The following is an 18,487-nucleotide window of genomic DNA, read 5'->3' on the forward strand; positions in this document are numbered from 1 at the left end:
GTAGGTAGTTTTCTTGGACTGAAACTGAATTCGAAATCTCACATAAATTGCATTGCCAAAAAGTAATGAAGGAAATCTTTATGTTATGAGGATTACAGCAAAGAATAAGGATAGAGGCCTTGAATGTAATGTATCATATATATTAATAACAATTACTAGTATTATTAGCCCACATTAATCATTAGACCCATCATTTATCCACTTTACGAATTTTAGTAATTAAAAAAAAATGTTTTTTAGGAATGGTTTCAAAAACTGCCCATTACAGAACACTTTTTTATCAAAATAAAAATGGTGACAATTTATGTGCTTAATTGTTGAATATAAACTCAGCCAACTTAAAAATCAAATTTCATTCCATAATCATTACACACAATATAACTATATTACTAACTGTATTACTATTATACAACCTTACAAAGGGTTTTATCGACATAATGGTAAATGTTTTAACTTCTTACTAGAATTATTCAGTACAAGTATTTATCTTTAATATAAACAGTAAGTTTAAACAAATACCTGAAATGGGATTCCAAGAAGGTTTGATTTTTGTAATTGAATATTATACCATAAATTTTCTTGTTAAGCATTTTATTCATTACTTCTGAATACTATTCAATTATGCATTTTTCATTCATGAAAATGCACAAAACTATACATACAATAACAGAACAATCACAACAGAAAAGCCAAAATAATTATATCTTGGATAAGACATTACATATTATATAATATGTCTTATCCAAGATATAATTATTTTGGCTTTTCTGTTGTGATTTTTCTGTTATTGTATGTTTAGTTTTATGCATTTTCATGAATAAAAATGCATGTTTGAACAGTATTCAGAAGCAATAAATAGAATGCTTAGCACGAAAATTTGTTGTACCTATAATTATTCACCTACAAAATTTAAACCTTCTCGCAATCCCATTTCAGTTATTTGTTTAAACTGACTGTCTAATTAATATTATATATACATATAGTTTATAATACAAATAGTTTATATATACATATATATATAAACTATAAAAAGGCTGTATACTCAACGATAGGTTAAATTTAAAATTGTCTCATATAATAATATAATCATTACAATACAAGAAATCAATTTATAGAACAAAAATAAGCATTTTTTTATTTTAGTGATAGTAATAATTTTTGTTGCAATATACAGTGGATTAAATAATGATCAATATGTAGAAGATATAAATTGATATAACCAAGGCTTTCGATCCAGGGAATTACAATGTTATAATATAGCATCTTTGAGAAGCAGGTATTAGAGAAGTACCTTGGTCATCATTTCACAGTTACCCTAAAGATTGGTGTCTATTTTCAAAGTTCATTTAGTTCTTAATTAATTTTCCTCTGTAAAGTGTAATGAGCCCACAAGGTTCTGAGCTGAGCTCTCTTCTATTTATATTAATGTGTTTTGTACTGGAAGATTTTAAACATCTTTTACTTATTTTGTGGACAATACCGTACTTTGTTACTTTTGAAACTTAAGTTGATGTTGGAGTAAATATGCAGTCATACTTGAATAAAATTTTAAACTGATTAATGTAAATCAAACTTCTATATACTTATGTGGGGAGAAAAAAGTACAATATCCTACCACATATTTTGAAACAACTTTGGGAGGAAATGCGTTCTAACATGGCTTATAGAGCAAACCACTCAATAACATGAAAGATGACTTCAATTTTGTGAATTATTTTATAACATTGTAAAGTAAGCGACCAACTAAAGATGTTATTAAAATATAACTTTGACGGCCATACACGTCTTTATGTTGTAAATAATAAACTTTATCCTTTTGGGACAATGACAACAAATGGTTCTCTATAAGTTTTGTTTTGTTATCATTAGTTCTAAGCTATTCTGATCAATATTTCTAAAAACAAGTGTTATATAGATGCCCACTTTTGTCTAATAATGGATTTATAAACGTTTTATATAAGTTACAGTTTGTCAAATATAAGATCCAATGACTGTTTATATAAGTACCAAGATCCACAAAAATATACTTCAATTCATGTATGTGTTTTAAATCTTACACTGTCCTTATTGACTCTTTGCTGCATAAAGAACCTGTTCAAGTTTCTCTACATAAATAGCTAGTGGATAATACAATAGGCTTAATGGGTCTGCACAATGAAATAATATATTGTTACTAATACTTTTAGATTACAAGTTTTATACATTTATCTGATTTCATACAATTCTGAAGATGACGTAATATAACCCGCATACCTACACATGTTCCTGCATCCTGTTGCATTCTTATAAATGTATGTGTGTTTACTCCAAATGTTCTTCAGTTAAAATAAATAAAATTAATGTGTATTCCACTTGGTATAATTAATCATAAGCTATAGATACATCTGGATTAGAGCCCTAACTTGTTTTGTAGAAAGATATATAACATTTTATTTAATTTTATCAAATAACACATTTTTTGTCCTAAAGTTCTATACTATCAAAAGTTCAATAATGTATTAGAAACATAAACAAAATCAGCATAGAAACAGGCACCCTCATCACAAAAGCTAAACTTGGAAACCCCTTCAAGTAATAAAAGAACAAAAAAGGACTGAAGATTGATCCCTGTGGGACTGCACACTAAAATATTTACATCCTTAAATCAATTTTCTATTATAACTGCAGCCACTTAAAATTTCAAAAGGAGAACCCTCAGACTCAATCTATTGATGTCTTTTTTTAAGTTATGATGTTTTACTAATGTACCTGAAATCTAATAATTAGCAGAGGAATATTTGTTATAAAAAGTACCAACTTGTCCAGATCGTTTTCTTTTACTTGTTCGAATATAAATTTATTTTTGGTAAACTGTTTTAAAACTACATACTTCTGATTCCTCAAAACTAATTCTGATTCCTTAAAAATGTTTTACAATTCAATTTTCTCAATTATAGTTATAAAATGTAGCTAGAGGTATTACTGAATTCAACTAGGTCCTTTATTTCTCCATCATTCTAGTAAAAATCTATATATTTGACACTGTATTATTTATATACAATTTTAATAAATTTAACTGATTTTCACTTGATTGTTAAGTCCTTTATAATATAAAAACAAATATTGTTATATATTTCCCTGCAAGTCCGAATTTCAAATCTCTTATTTAACTTTTATTTTTAGCTATTCTAAAATGTTTTTATACTTTCAGAATTCTGTTTTTAATGTAAATTTGTGATCTCTCTAATCCATTACATTACAGTATTTTATTTTTCAACAAATATTTTTTAGGAAAACAAATAACAAAATTGCAAAGAAATGTATTGCTTGATGAATACTTAGTTTCTTAATTCAATAGAACATTGATAAACATCCAATCAGCATTCTTATATTACTATTTTAATACATAACAGACCAGTGTATCCCATGGAGAAATTTATAACAGACCAGTATGGCCCATGGAGAAATATATAACAGACCAGTATGGCCCATGGAGAAATATATAAAAGACAGTGTTAGTGCTAATCATGACACTTTATACCCTGGACTGTTAACAGAATTGTGATTTTTATAATGAATTTCAAAATCAATTCTTGAAATCAGTGAAATACTACAGCCTACGCAATATTTCTACTTTTAGAAATATAATGTTAAATCGATAACCTAATATATTTTTAACAAATGTAGTACAGAAATCAAACATGCATTACATGATACAGATATTGTTTTACTTAATCTCATGTTGTGTTTGTGTCCAATCTATAACAGACCAGCATAGCCCATGGAGAAATCTATAACAGACCAGTGTGGCCCATGGAGAAATCTATAACAGACCAGTGTGGCCCATGGAGAAATCTATAACAGACCAGTGTGGCCCATGGAGAAATATATAAAAGACAGTGTTAGTGCTAATCATGACACTTTATACCCTGGACTGTTAACAGAATTGTGATGTTTATAATGAATTTCAAAATCAATTCTTGAAATCAGTGAAATACTACAGCCTACGCAATATTTCTACTTTTAGAAATATAATGTTAAATCGATAACCTAATATATTTTTAACAAATGTAGTACAGAAATCAAACATGCATTACATGATACAGATATTGTTTTACTTAATCTCATGTTGTGTTTGTGTCCAATCTATAACAGACCAGTGTGGCCCATGGAGAAATCTATAACAGACCAGTGTGGCCCATGGAGAAATCTATAACAGACCAGTGTGGCCCATGGAGAAATCTATAACAGACCAGTGTGGCCCATGGGGAAATCTATAAAAGACTGTGTTCATACTAATCATGACACTTTATACCCTTTGCTGTTTACAGAATTGTGATTTTATAATGAATTGCATAATTAATTCTTGAAATCAGTGAGATACTACAGTCTACTCAAAATTTCTACTTTTTGAAATATAATGTTAAATCAATAACCAAACATCTTTTTAACAAATGTAGTACAGAAATCAAACATGCATTACATTATACAGATATTGTTTCACTTAATCTCATGTTTTGTTTGTGTTCCATCAAGATGACACTGAGCCCGGAATGGACAGTAGCTAAGGTCCAGTCAGAAGTGTCTCCATCAGAAGTGAACACTAAGCCTCCAGCTGCAGGGGGGTTTGACATGTCTGGGACTGCTAATACGCCTAATAAGAAGAGAATCGGAGGTCTGTTCACTGGCATTGTGGATCGATTCGCCAACAGAGGAGGATAAAAAATTTTATTCCAACATTTCTGCTAGTTAAAATATAAATTGAGTATTGCAAGGTTTATCAATAAAATGCGTCTATCTTACAATGGCCATTATTTTATAATTCCTGCCAATGATCCCACATAACAATCCCCATCAAGATTTTATCATATTCCATCTAACTCTATTGTCAGCCAATCAATCCTAATCATGTGGTTTCATTGAATTGTTCAATATTTCACGAATATAATTAACCCTCTTTGTATGAAAAGATAGACAGGCTGGTTATTCTTCACCTCCTTTATTAACAGAGACGACTAGTGCTGCACTCATTGTATATTACTTAAAGCTTATTCTAATAACCCCTAAACATAGAAAATTGTCCCAATCAGTTCACTTTTCATGCATTCATTTCCCTTTCTACATGTGATTATAGTTATACAGGGTGGCTGGCGCATATGTCAGTTTCCCCATAAATTTGGATATTTTGTTTCGATAGGTTGGTAACAATGTTAAGTTGGCAGCAACACAGAGTAAGTTCATTGTTGTCTGTTCCAGTGGCTAGTGTAAAGTGACACTCTTTGCATTTGCTATATGTTTGTGTGTGTTTTTAAAAATTTTACAACCCAACAACGAGTTTACATCCTTCAGTTGTGGTGGAAGCATAATAAAAATACTGCTATAATAATCGAAGAATTTAGTGGTAAATATCCAGGTGTTGTAATACCCACTCGATAGTATATGCGGAAGTTAAATAAGAAGTTTGAAAACACAGGAAGCGTTTTAAATGCCCAAAGGGTGTTCGTCCACGATAAATTTGCAACCAAGAAAACCTGTAGACAGTTGCTCAAGCTTTTGTAGCCAGTCCTGGTAAATCGACTCGTAAGGCATCTGCTGAACTACAAATATCAAGAAGAAGCGTGCAAAGTATGATAAAGCAATTAAAATTTAAGCCATACCGTCCATCTTTACTCCAAGCGCTTCATGAGGATGATTCCAATAGGCGATTGGAATTCTGTGAGAGAATAATTATCTGCTCAGAGGCTGATCCACATTTCTTGTGATCAATTTAGTGGAGTGACGAGGCATGTTTCAAACTAAATGGACGCGTTAATCGGCATAACTGCATGTACTGGTCGGATGTAAATCCTCATAACGTAATCCAAGCAGAACTCAATGTGCCTGGTGTTATAGTATGGGGAGGTATTTCGAGTACTGCACTGATTGGCCATTATTTTCTTCAAGGAAATGTACTCAGAAAGTTACTTACGGTTGCTGCAAGAAGTAGCATTTAATGAATGGATTGGTCACCGTGGTACAATCAATTGGACTGCGCGCTCACCAGACCTGACCCCATGTGATTTTTCACTGTGGGTTATCATAAAGGAGACTGTGTAATCTTTAAAACCGCAAAATCTTGACGAACTCAGAAACCTAATTAGAATGCATTTGAACTTGTTAATAACAATAAACCTTTATCACTAAAAATTTGTAATTCCGTTCTCAGTCCTTGTATGAAGTGTATACAAAATCAAGGTGAACATTTCGAACAACTGCTATAACATTGTATGGTAATATGTAAGTAATTTCATATCAATAATTTGTTTTCTTGCCTAAAAGTGTATTATTCAATTAACCTATAACGCCTTTAAATTTCTCTTCTGGGGAAACTGACATGTGCGCCACCCTGTATATTAGCTGTCATAAACAGAGTAAGTTTAAATCGTCTACAAACACCGAAATAGAAACCTTTTACGCGTTGTGTTATATTATTTAATATTAATCTGTAAGGTATGTTTTCCAACCATTAGTATGGTACGTACTAACACAATTTTATTTTAAAACCTAATTAAAAGAAAAAAAAACAAAACACTGATTTCTTTGTTGAAGCAGCCAATTAACACATTATACTACGGCCATATTGGCAGTTTCAAATCATTTCATCGGAGTACTCATATGGTCTGAGAGGTGAACAGTCAGACCACGTTATTACTTACTGTAAAAACGATCAAATTGTTTTCCACACAGCAATACAATCATTAAATTCATACATTCCCATCCAGTTTACATCCCTGAGAATTAAAAAACATTTCCATGTATTTTTCAATTTGATATTTGCATTGATGGTTGATATTCGCGTATTGTTTTTATTAATACTCCTTTCATCAAACTAGCGTATTGATGATAAGATGGTAGGTACTCCAATGATATGAAAAATGAGGCACACAGGCTAAAGGAAAACACTATGGGGAGCTTCTGGAAACCTCCATCCTGATACTTAACTGCAGAAGTAGGCTTTATGCATCACGGTGGGTTTGCAACCACAAGACTCCTGTCGAGAAGCTTTAAAATCCTTCAACATCCTGATTTTATAATATTGAAGTTATCACTCATATTTAGAAGTAAACTTAACAAAACTTCATGAAGTCCACAGCCACAACAAAAGCTGAGTAATCTATATCTCTCTTGCAGTAGATCCGGTTTTAAATCCTCATTAATAGCCCCTCATTACTGTCAGTGTGGATTTTGTGTTAATCTTTATGATTCTTTATTCCTGTAACCAAAAAATCAGAAGTTAATTGTCAATTCTGAATAAAATGTATCACCAAATTGTTTGTCACAAAATAATGTTCACTATAAATTGTATGAGACTCACTGTGTTTTCCGATTGCTGCAACACTCTCTTTATTACAGTAGATTCACTCCATTGTTTTGGTTGAATTTCACCTAATTTATTTCATTCACTGGGAAATTAAATAATTTGGAGTATGTTAAAATCAGTATTCAAATCGTTAATTTATTACATTGAGTTCACTATTACCAATGTCTTATAACAGTCTCTATATGTGTATACACTTAGCACGTGCTTACAAATTTAGATTCTGGAGTCTCATTTAAAATTAATCAAATTTGGAATTCAAATTGTTACTTTGTCATACTAGATATATTCCAACACAGTCAATCACCACTCTACAAGATTCCAAAAATGAGACCTTGATATCACATATAGAGTAATAGAAAGAATTTTAACTCGTGCTTCCCTTACGGTGTCCGATTTAAGAAGAAGGAATCAGGCAGAGATCTTTCTCGCAATGTGCTGGATTACACAACGGGGTCCATAAATCGGAAATGGAGGGAAACCGGCAGCTCTTTCGCCTCCAGCAAAAACCTATATGTTCGACTTGAATGACAAACATCCTTCTTGTATTTGTTTACAATTTCCACTTACTCAATCAATCAATCAAATATCTTTATTCATTTGAATACATCAAGTGTACAGGAATAGTGTCAAAATGCCATCATACACATGGCCAATCTTATTACTAAAAATATTTGCTAGTTTGGTCTTTTTAATGACATGAATTCCTCCAACGAGTATAAACTAAGGCTTATAATATACTTTTTTAATTTGGCTTTAAAAATATTAATATCATTTTCCTTTAGAATATTTTCATGCAAACGCCTTAAAAATACTTTTCCAATGTAATTTGGTTTCTTTTTATATAACTCAAGTCGATGGTGCTCTGTTATTATAGTATTTTTCCATCTGGTGTTGTGAGGGTGTATGTCATTAGTTACACTTGAATCAGTTTTTACAATTAAGATTGTTTCATATATGTACATTCCATATACAGTCAAAAGTTCTAATTTTGTAAAATATTCCTTCACAGAATCATTATTTTTCAGACTTAACATAATACGAATCCCTTTTTTCTGTAGCTTAAGTAGTTTATCCAAGTTTTTTTTTGATGTTGAACCATATAGACTTATTCCAAAGTATATGTGAGACTGAACATGTGCATGATAGACTGATTTTAACATTTGGTGATTACATAGATATCTCATTTGTCTAAGTGCATAAATTCCTGAGTTAACTTTACTTATTACATGTTTTACATGGTCGTCCCAACTAAGGAACTTATCAATTTTCAGCCCTAGAAAATTTGTTGTATTTACTTCTTCAACTAAATCCGTATTATATAGTACCCTTGGTTTGTCAGTATTTCCATTCTGTTTTGTAGCAAAGGCAACAAATTTAGTCTTTTCAATATTTAAAGTCAGATTATTTGTTTTTAGGAATTGGTTAACTAATGCCAATTTTTGTGCTATATTCCGCTCTAGTTCTTGAAGAGTTTTTGCAGAAAATTTTAAATTTGAGTCATCAGCAAATAAGGTTAAGTATTGGTTTTTATTATTGTTTATTATTTGTGGCATATCATTTATGTAACATAAGAACAGGATTGGACCCAATATACTCCCTTGCGGTACTCCAAATTTTATTAACTGCAAATCTGAATGAATTTTATTTTTTTTGTTATTTTGAATGTATGATAATTCTACAAATTGTTTTCTGTTTGATAAATAAGATTCAAAGAGCTTGAATGACGTTTTTGTAACACCCATTTTTTGCAACTTATCAAGAAGTACATCATGCTTAACGCTATCAAACGCTTTAGACAGGTCCATAAAAATTCCTACTGTCTTCTCCCCTTTATCGATTGATTCAATTACTGACTCCAAGAATGAGGTGGCCGCTGTAATTACTGATTTGTTTGCACGAAATCCGTGCTGGGCAATATTCAACATTTGATTCATTTCTAAGTATTCTACTAATCTATTATAGATGGCTTTTTCAAAAATCTTGGATATATTAGATAACAGAGATATGGGACGGTAGTTTGAAATGTTTTGCTTGCTTCCTTTTTTAAAGACTGGTATTATTTTTGAAACTTTTAATAAGTTTGGAAAATTTCCAGTAACAAATGTAGAATTAATAAGATGACTTAAAATTCTAGATAGATTTTTTTTAGCCGCTTTTACTACTGAAATCGGTATCTCGTCATGACCACAAGAGCTCTTATTTTTTAGAGAATCTATAATATGTTCTATTTCAGACTCACTTACTGGTTTTAGGTAAAATGCTGGTTGAAAGATATTATGTCTTTGGTAACTAATTTGATCAAGTGGGTAACTCATGCTATCCAGAGATTGTTTACTCCCCACACAATTTACTACATTAACATAGTAGTTATTGAATTTTTTACTTATAATAAAAGGATCAGTGTAGAAGTTATTATCAATTGTTAGAGTGATATTTTCAGACTGATGATGGTTCTTATTTCCAATCTCAGAATTTATTACTTCCCAAGACGCTTTTGAAATATTTTTGGCAATTTTTATTTTATGATCATAATAGTTTTTCTTGGTTTTGTTTAGTTTCATCTTAAAAATCCTATTTCTTTTCCTCAGGTACTTAAATAAATTATTATTTTTACTGTGTCTTGCCATTTTATATATTTCAGTCAACTCTTGTTTTTCATCTTTAAGTTCAACTGTCACCCATTCGTTTTTCTTTTTTGTTCCCTTAATTGTTTTAAAATGAAATGATAAGTCAAAATAATATTTGAATATATCATAAAAAATTTTGTACTTAAGGTTCGAATTTGCAAAATATACTTGGATCCAGTTTTCCTTCTCCAGAAAAGAATTAAACGTTTCAACATTCTCTTTGGATATGACACGCTTAAATTCTGATATTGAAATGTTTTCAGTTGTAGATTTTTTCAAATTTAACAAGTCAATTAATTGGCCATCGTGATCAGATAGCAGTGTTATAATCCCTTCAACTTTTATTTTACTTGTAGGGATATTAGTAAAAACATTATCTATAGCAGATTCAGAGTCCACAGTTACTCGGGTTGGGAAGTTCACTAAGTATTTCAATCCATGACTTTTTAAAATATTATTCAATTCAATTTTATCTGGTTTGTTAAGTAAAACATTAATGTTAAAGTCACCTACAATCAGAATATTTTTAAATTTTGCTAAAATATAATCAATTAGAATATCTAGTCTGCTCAAAAATTCATATACGTCAGACGATGGGGACCTATACATTCCAACAAGTACAAATATATAATCATTTAGAGTACATTTAACAATACAAAATTCACATTGAAAATCTTCACATAGTTTGTCAGCTAAAGGTATTGACATGTTACTTACTTTTAGATCACACCTGGAAAGTATTAAGACTCCCCCCTTTGTAGTACTATCTCTACAGTAACTAGAGGCAGTGCTAAAGTTATGCAAATTTAGCCTTTCTAATTCCCAACTTCTAATGTTATGCTCAGTGATAACACAAATATCAGGTTGAACCTCGTCAATTATAATTTGAAGTGAATTTAATCGTGACGGAAGATGCTCAATATTCTGGTGAAAAATTCTGATCTTTTTATTTATTTCTTTGTCAGCGTGTTTGTGACCGGTATAATTTTGCATTATTCTATCATTAACTTGTTTGTTATCACTACAAAAGGGTGAGGAACCCACCTCCAGATGCGAGCTCAATCTAAAAAACCATTATCAGTAATAACATCTCCGTTTGGTCTGTACACAGACCTATCCGACACAACACTAGTACTCTGCTTTTCACCGGAAACATTTTTAATAACTTGCACTGAACCATCTTTTTCACTTGTATCCAAGATAGAGACATTGGTTGTTGAAATCATTTGTTGGGTAGTAAGTTGTTCTATGGGTGTGTGCTCCTCCGGGTTCACAAATGAGTACAGTTCAGCGTCAGTGGAAGAAGGTATTTTCAGTTTTAGGTACAGTTCATCGATAGCATTTTGAATACATTGGATAAGGTTGTTGTAAGTGTAACCATTGTGTAGTTTCTTAAAAGGAGCTTTGTTATAGCTAATAATATTTACTGGGGTTGCTGTTTTTATTTGAAAGCTAACAATGTTTTCAGCAAACACTTCAGGTGCTAATCCATCACGTATGCAACCCATAGGGGAGCATACTAGACTTTGAAAGTTTCGAGTTTTGAAGTCTCTGACAAGTGCTGTAAAAGCATTTTTATAGCTGCCCTCAGTTGGTTTATGGTTGTATTGTTGCTTAGTAATCAATCCATAGACCGCACATCCATTGTGACGTTTCTGAAATGATAAATCTCTTGTTAAGCAATCTGAAGGCTTGGGCCTCCCAAATTTTTCCTTAAATGTTGTGGCTACTCCAGCACTCATTTGCTTTGCGCTTCCAAAGTCATTGGAAATACAATGGGCGAATGCTACAGTTTCGTCATTACAAAATCTTTTTATCACATGTTTCATGTTTCCATTAATGAAATTAATCTTGTTTCGGTTAAATGATTTTGAAAATATTACTGCCAGTGTGTCCAAAATTTGTCTGCAGATTTTTATTTTCCCATTTCGGTTCAAATGCAGCCCATGCCTTGTATAATCAAATCTGGTTAGATGCTCCAATTCAATAATATATGTAGACTTTAGGCGGAGTGCCAGTTCCCTCATGTACTTTGTTTGAAGGTTATTTTTGACCGATGGAAGGATTGTGAAGGAAACAGGATTTTTCCGGACATTTGCCATCGTTAAGTGAAACAAGAAAACAGTAACACTACGTTTCGAGATCTGCAATCTGATCTCTTCTTCAGGTAAAGAACTAACCTAATACATAATTACAAACTAGGTTAAAATAACAAATCTTACTAAAGCGTTGTGGCACGCCTGAGTCAGGAATCACAACCTACATGTTGTATATCAACTTCACTAACACTAAAGACATGCACTTAATAAAAAACTATACAAAACACCAATCATTAAACTAAACTAACGGAATACAGGTCACAATATGTCTTCACTCGTCTACTAACCATTTACGACTGACCAGAGGGGGTAGCCAATGGTAATCGTGGACGGCCGGCTAAAACAAGATGGCGGAAATACAAGGGAAGGGGAACAGGAAATGGGCCCTTTCGTTATTATTGGTTCATGCGAGATGAACTTCTTAAAACCATATTGTGACTCCGCATTGGTTTATTGCAAATATCCGATCCGTTTGATACTTTTGGTATTCTCTTTAGTTCATTTTTTTAGAATTGGCAACCAAAGCGGCCTAATCTCGACTGATTGGTTGGTCTGCCAATTTAATGTATGTTGCCTCAATTAATTTCCTTTGAAGAAATGTGGTTCCCGATGTATTATGTGGGCTTCATCCCAATTCATATGATGGTCTTCGGACCAACAATGGTGTGCAATTTTTGACTTTTCTGTGAAACCCTTTCTCGTGTTTTCTTTGTGTTCTTTTATCCTTATGTTTAGTGGTCTTTTTGTCTCGCCTATGTATTCCCTATTGCAGCTACATTTTATACTGTAAACACAGTTTTTTGGAATCCTGTGTGGCCATTTTTTGGTTTTGTTTTTACGAGACTTTGTCTAAGAGTGTTGTGTGTTTTAAACGCGGTTCTAATGTTGTACTTTCTACCTACTCTTCTAATTTTCTCCGATAATCCCGGCACATAAGGGATTGACATAAACGCAAATTTATCACAATTCTGTTTTTCTGACTCAGGAATGATTCTTCTGGTTCGTTTGCACTTATTAATTACTAATTGAGGGTATCCATGCTTCTGAGATCCGATTCAATTTTCTTAAATTCTTCTTTTAGTCCATCTTTATCTGAGCACAAGCTCTTTGCTCTATCAAACAACGAGTAGGCTACTCCTTCTTTGACAGATTTTTGATGGTTGGATTGATAATTTAAATATTTTCCTGTGTGTGTTATCTTTCGAAAAACAGTTGTCTTAAGGACATCCCTATCTCTTAATACACACACATCCAAAAAGGGAAGCTTGTTTTGGACTTCCACTTCCATTGTGAGGCGGATGGAAGGAGAAATACTATTAATGTGATTCAAAAAATTATTTAATTCAATGTCTCCATGAGAAAAAAATAACAAAGGTATCATCCACATACCTCCACCAAATCTTCGGTTTGAACTGAGCTGAAGCCAAAGCTTTTCGCTCGAATTCCTCCATAAAGATATTGGCGAAAATAGGAGACAGTGGAGAACCCATTGCCATCCCCTCATCTTGACGGTAAATTTTTACCCTCTAACTCAAAATAATTGCATTGAGTGCATAGTTCTAACAGTTCCATAATTACTGCACGGGAAGTTTAGTTCTATCCCTTTAATGTTTGGTCTTCTTTGAGACGTGATTTAATAATTCCGAGAGTTTCTGGAACTGGTACATTTGTAAATAGACTTTCGACATCAAAACTTACCAGTTTGTCAGTTTCAGTCAACTTTAGGGATTTTGACTTCTCTACGAAATCCCTGGAATTTTTGATGAAAGAGTCAGTTTTTCCTACCAATGGTGTTAAGATGTCCAAGAGGACTTTAGACAATTCCCTGCAAGGTGAATCACGAGAACTAATGATGGGCCGGAGAGGGATGGTAGGTTTGTGGATTTTGGAAGGCCATACATATGGGGATTTTGGAGTGGTGAGGAGTTAATTTAGATCTAAATTTTATCTGAAAAAAATTCTTTATGTTTTCTTAAGGTGTTTGCTACTTTGCGTTCAAATGAATCAGTCGGGTCTTTATTTAAAACTGTATATTTGCCAGTATTTAAAGTTTCCGCAATCTTTTCTTTATACGCTACTGAGTCAAGTACCACAGTAGCGTTGCCTTTGTCGGCAGGTAAGATTTTGACCGTGTCATCTTTCCCAAGGATCGACCTGGCCTTTTTCTCCTCTATTGTTAAATTGGGTTTTGTGGGAGGAATTTTTCTGAGTAAAAGACTGGCCTCGCAGCGGAAGCGGTCACCCTGTTCCTCAGGTAACTGTGAAACAGCCGACTCAATTCCAGCTACGAAATCCAGTGCCTTTAACCGATTTTTTGTGCCACAGAAAAGTTTAAACCCTTGGATAATACTGATATTTCCGCTTCATTCAGGATTTTCGAAGAGAGATTGATTACGTTTTTATTATTTGCATCCGTATTCACGTTACCATCCTTAGGCAAATCACATTTTTTAGGCCTAATTTTTTTCCAGTTTGGAGATTTTCTTTTTTCTATCTGTTTCAGAAACTTTTATACATCTATTTTGGATGCTTTCGAGAATGTTGTTGAATTCTGTACCGATCAGTGTTTTAATTCAGTTTTTTTACACTCAATACTATTTTGGAGGAGGTATTTTTTCACGATGATGATATGCAATTCTTTCTTTAAGTAAAAGATTTAGAAGCAGAAGACAAAATTTTACTGGCTTTCCTACTATGAAAAGGAGTTTTTAGAGTTAACCCTATAGGCATAAGGTCTTCAACCTTACATTTATGCAAGAAAGTTAAATGATTAATGTGTTTAGTTAATTTAAGATGCAAGCTCTCAAGGTCTTTGATTTGTTTACTGGTTCCGGGTCCGTACCGAGAATCAATTCTTTGTTTGAAGGTTATTTTTGACGATGGAAGGATTGTGAAGGAAACAGGATTTTTCCGGACATTTGCCATCGTTAAGTGAAACAAGAAAACAGTAAACACTACGTTTCGAGATCTGCAATCTGATCTCTTCTTCAGGTAAAGAACTAACCTAATACATAATTACAAACTAGGTTAAAATAATTTTTATTTTAACCTAGTTTGTAATTATGTATTAGGTTAGTTCTTTACCTGAAGAAGAGATCAGATTGCAGATCTCGAAACGTAGTGTTACTGTTTTCTTGTTTCACTTAACGATGGCAAATGTCCGGAAAAATCCTGTTTCCTCCCTCATGTAGCTATTCATCAAGTCAATCTTGGAATTTATCAAGTCGTACTTCTCTAGATCAAATCTGTGAGGGATTGTACACAGTATAACAGGAGTTTTTTTGTTTAGTGTAGCTAGTGAATCCTCTATTGACCGATATATTGCATTGGTATCATTTTGTAGTAAATTGTTAGTTCCCCCCATGATAACAACAGCATCATTTCCAGTGGATTTTACTGCTACTTCCATTACTTGTTCAATCCTAGCATTAGGCATGACGCTTCCAAGGACTCTGATATTACTGCTTCTTTCTTCAATATAATGGCTCATACTATGCCCTTGGCTGTCAGAAAAGATTGAAAGTTCAATATTCTGTCTGGATAGTTGATTTATGGTTTGATTGCATTTTGTTGTGTGCAAAAGGTTAGTTTTGTATTTATATTGACATGGTTGGCTCAATAAGTTTGATTCTATAATACTGGTGTTTTTTGTTGATTCTATATTATCTAAAATTGTGTATCTATTTGCTGTGATAATTGCTGGGAGTTGAGTCATGACTTTTTTACTAACTTTGTTTTCCTTGTGTTTTTTTTGTATATGGGTCCATTTTGTTTTACATCATGTTCTCGACGCAAACCATTCGAATTTAAATTTAACCAATATTGATCTATTACACTCTGTTAATACATAGAACTACGCCAAGAAGCCATCCTTGCGTAGTGCTTGAGATTGGAACATACTTTTAGAGAATCTCAATACTTTGGAAAGTTATGACTGTTGTTTGAATATTCTGAAAATGGATGTTTAGCACTGGACATTCTCTGTAGCTTCTCAGACAATAGATTAAGTAAGTTTAATACTTTGTTGCTTATATTTATTATGCCTCCATCACTAATACTATAATCTCTATGATAGATACTTATCTACAACTCCTCAAGGAATACCAATTACTTCTGTCAATTTTCAACTGTGACTGTAATTTCTAGCCAACTATAAAAAGTAATACTGAAAATATGGACTATGTATATTTTAAGATGTTACAAATATGTAAATGAGCTGGTTTTTCATCATCTTTTACAAACTAAAATCATCTATTTACTACTTAAAATCTCGAAAGTCATTGTTTTCAGATATCTGCAACTGCACAAAAACAAAAACAATCTGTTAATATATACTTTTATTGTGGATATCTCATTTTAAGTTTATACAGTTCATAATCATCATTAGTTAGTTGTATTTAAATAAACAATTTTTATTTTCTCTTGCGTTATTTCACAGTAAGGTGAAAAGTAGTGTTCTTAAATGCCATAGTCTAAAATTGATTCTATGATTCAGGTGAGAAAGCAAATTTTATAACGATGTTTGATAAGATGTTCCTCTCTAAATAAATTGGCACTATATTGAGAATCCTATGCCTGCCTCTACATATTGAATATGTTGGTTATATACACTATATGCGTGATTATTATTTACACAACAAATCATTGAACAACAAAATATTTATGTTAGCTACATTTTTATCTTTCAAAGTACTGACTAAATTCACTACATGTTTTTTGCCGTTCCACGTTTAAAAGTTATTAACTGTTTTTTTTTTTTTTAGAACAGCATAGCACTTTATACAATTCACTCAAATAATAATTGAAAAATGACTAAATAAAGACAAATTACAATATTACAAATCATTACGTAACACAATGTTAGCACTTTTAGGGCCAAAGAGGTTGTATAAAATCTCATATGTATTCTTTATTAAATTGTATATGAACAAGTGATTTTGATTTGATTTAAGCATGACCAAATGTAACCTTATAATGGGAAGAGTTAAGGATAACTACCGAATAGGACAGCACCAAACCATCGCATTGTATGGGAACATCTACCTTCGCAGAAATTGGTAGTATTATGTTACGTAATCCAAACTTAACAGCACTAAACAGCTGTTGACACTTTTAACTGAACTTCGACAAATTGGCTGAAACATCTGTTTACGTTTAAATTTTATAAAATATTAAGTCTACAGTGCTTGATCAATAGTGTAATGCAGATAGCAAAGACAAAATGAATATCCAACTTTTACTCCAGTTTGCGCCAATGATGAATTAAAAACATCTAATGCCTTGTAAAGACTATTTAAACTATGTTATTAAATATTACTAAATGTTAATAAAAACACTACTTTTTTCAAAATTGTTTATTTTTAGACGAGGCCTTTCGAAACGAAAGGTTTCATCTTCAGGCAACTCCACAAATAAATATTTACACATTGTTTGTTACAATTAATATTAAAATAACATATGGTGTAAAAATGTAAATACAAAAATTTTGGAAATATTTCAGCCAGTATGAAAAATTAGATTTGACTAGAGTTTAATTTTTGAATAAATTGAGAAGAAAGAAGATTGGAATTTTCAATAGGGCCCTCTTCATTGTTCATGAGTTTTTCTTTATTTCTGTTTATGTATAGTGTTTCCCAAGCATTCAAGTTCATTGGTTTTGTTATTTCTTTTATTAATTTTAGATTTGTAATTGATGTTCTGTGTCCTGATTCAATGCAGTGCTTGGCTACAGCAGATTTGTCAACTCTTCCATATTTTGTATGTGATAAATGCTCTTTGAATCGTGTTTTTATTGTTCTTTTAGTTTGTCCAATATAAATTTTGTCACAGTCATTGCATCCAATTTCATAAATTCCCGATTTACTATCATTTGAAATTTTGTCCTTAGGGTTTCCTAAAATTTGGGATAATTTGTTGCTTGTTCTGTGAGTGACAGTTTTATTTGTATGCTTTTTAAAAGTTTTGCATATTTGGTTTGAAAAAGTGCTGTATGTTGTGCAAATAAATTCATGTTTTGTGTCTTGAGGTGGTCTTAAAGTTGTCTTATCTTTTCTACTTTTTCTTTTTAAAGCTTGTTTTAGTATATTGTCAATGAGTTGTGTAGTGTAACCATTGAACATAGCAATAGATTTGATGTAATTTAGTTCTTTCTTGTAGTTTTCTGTTGAAAGTGGTGTATTTAACAGTCTATAAATCATTGAATTAAATGTTGCTCTTTTTTGTGCAGATGGATGGTTAGATTCATTGATGATGAACCTATCTGTATGAGTTGGTTTCCTGTAGATATCAAATTCAAATTTTGTTTCATTTCTAATAACTAATACGTCTAAAAATGGGATACTATTGTTTTGTTCAATTTCATACGTAAATTTAATAGTAGGGTAAAACGAATTTAGAGTTGTGATAAAATCTTGTATGTTTTC

At 32.0% G+C, this 18,487-nt stretch overlaps 1 protein-coding gene across 1 annotated transcript; it reads right to left on the reverse strand.

Annotated features, from left to right (window-relative positions):
• Positions 1–11,024: 11,024 nt before the first annotated feature.
• On the reverse strand, positions 11,025–15,837 carry LOC124368745. Its single transcript, XM_046826087.1, has 2 exons — positions 15,253–15,837; positions 11,025–11,993 (listed from the first exon to the last, which is right to left on the reverse strand). Exons 1-2 carry the CDS (start codon positions 15,778–15,780, stop codon positions 11,025–11,027), a joined length of 1,497 nt encoding a protein of 498 aa, XP_046682043.1. The 5' UTR covers positions 15,781–15,837.
• Between the last annotated feature and the right edge of the window lie 2,650 nt (positions 15,838–18,487).

This window comes from Homalodisca vitripennis, chromosome X (assembly GCF_021130785.1).
Source record: "Homalodisca vitripennis isolate AUS2020 chromosome X, UT_GWSS_2.1, whole genome shotgun sequence".
Taxonomy (NCBI): domain Eukaryota; kingdom Metazoa; phylum Arthropoda; class Insecta; order Hemiptera; family Cicadellidae; genus Homalodisca; species Homalodisca vitripennis.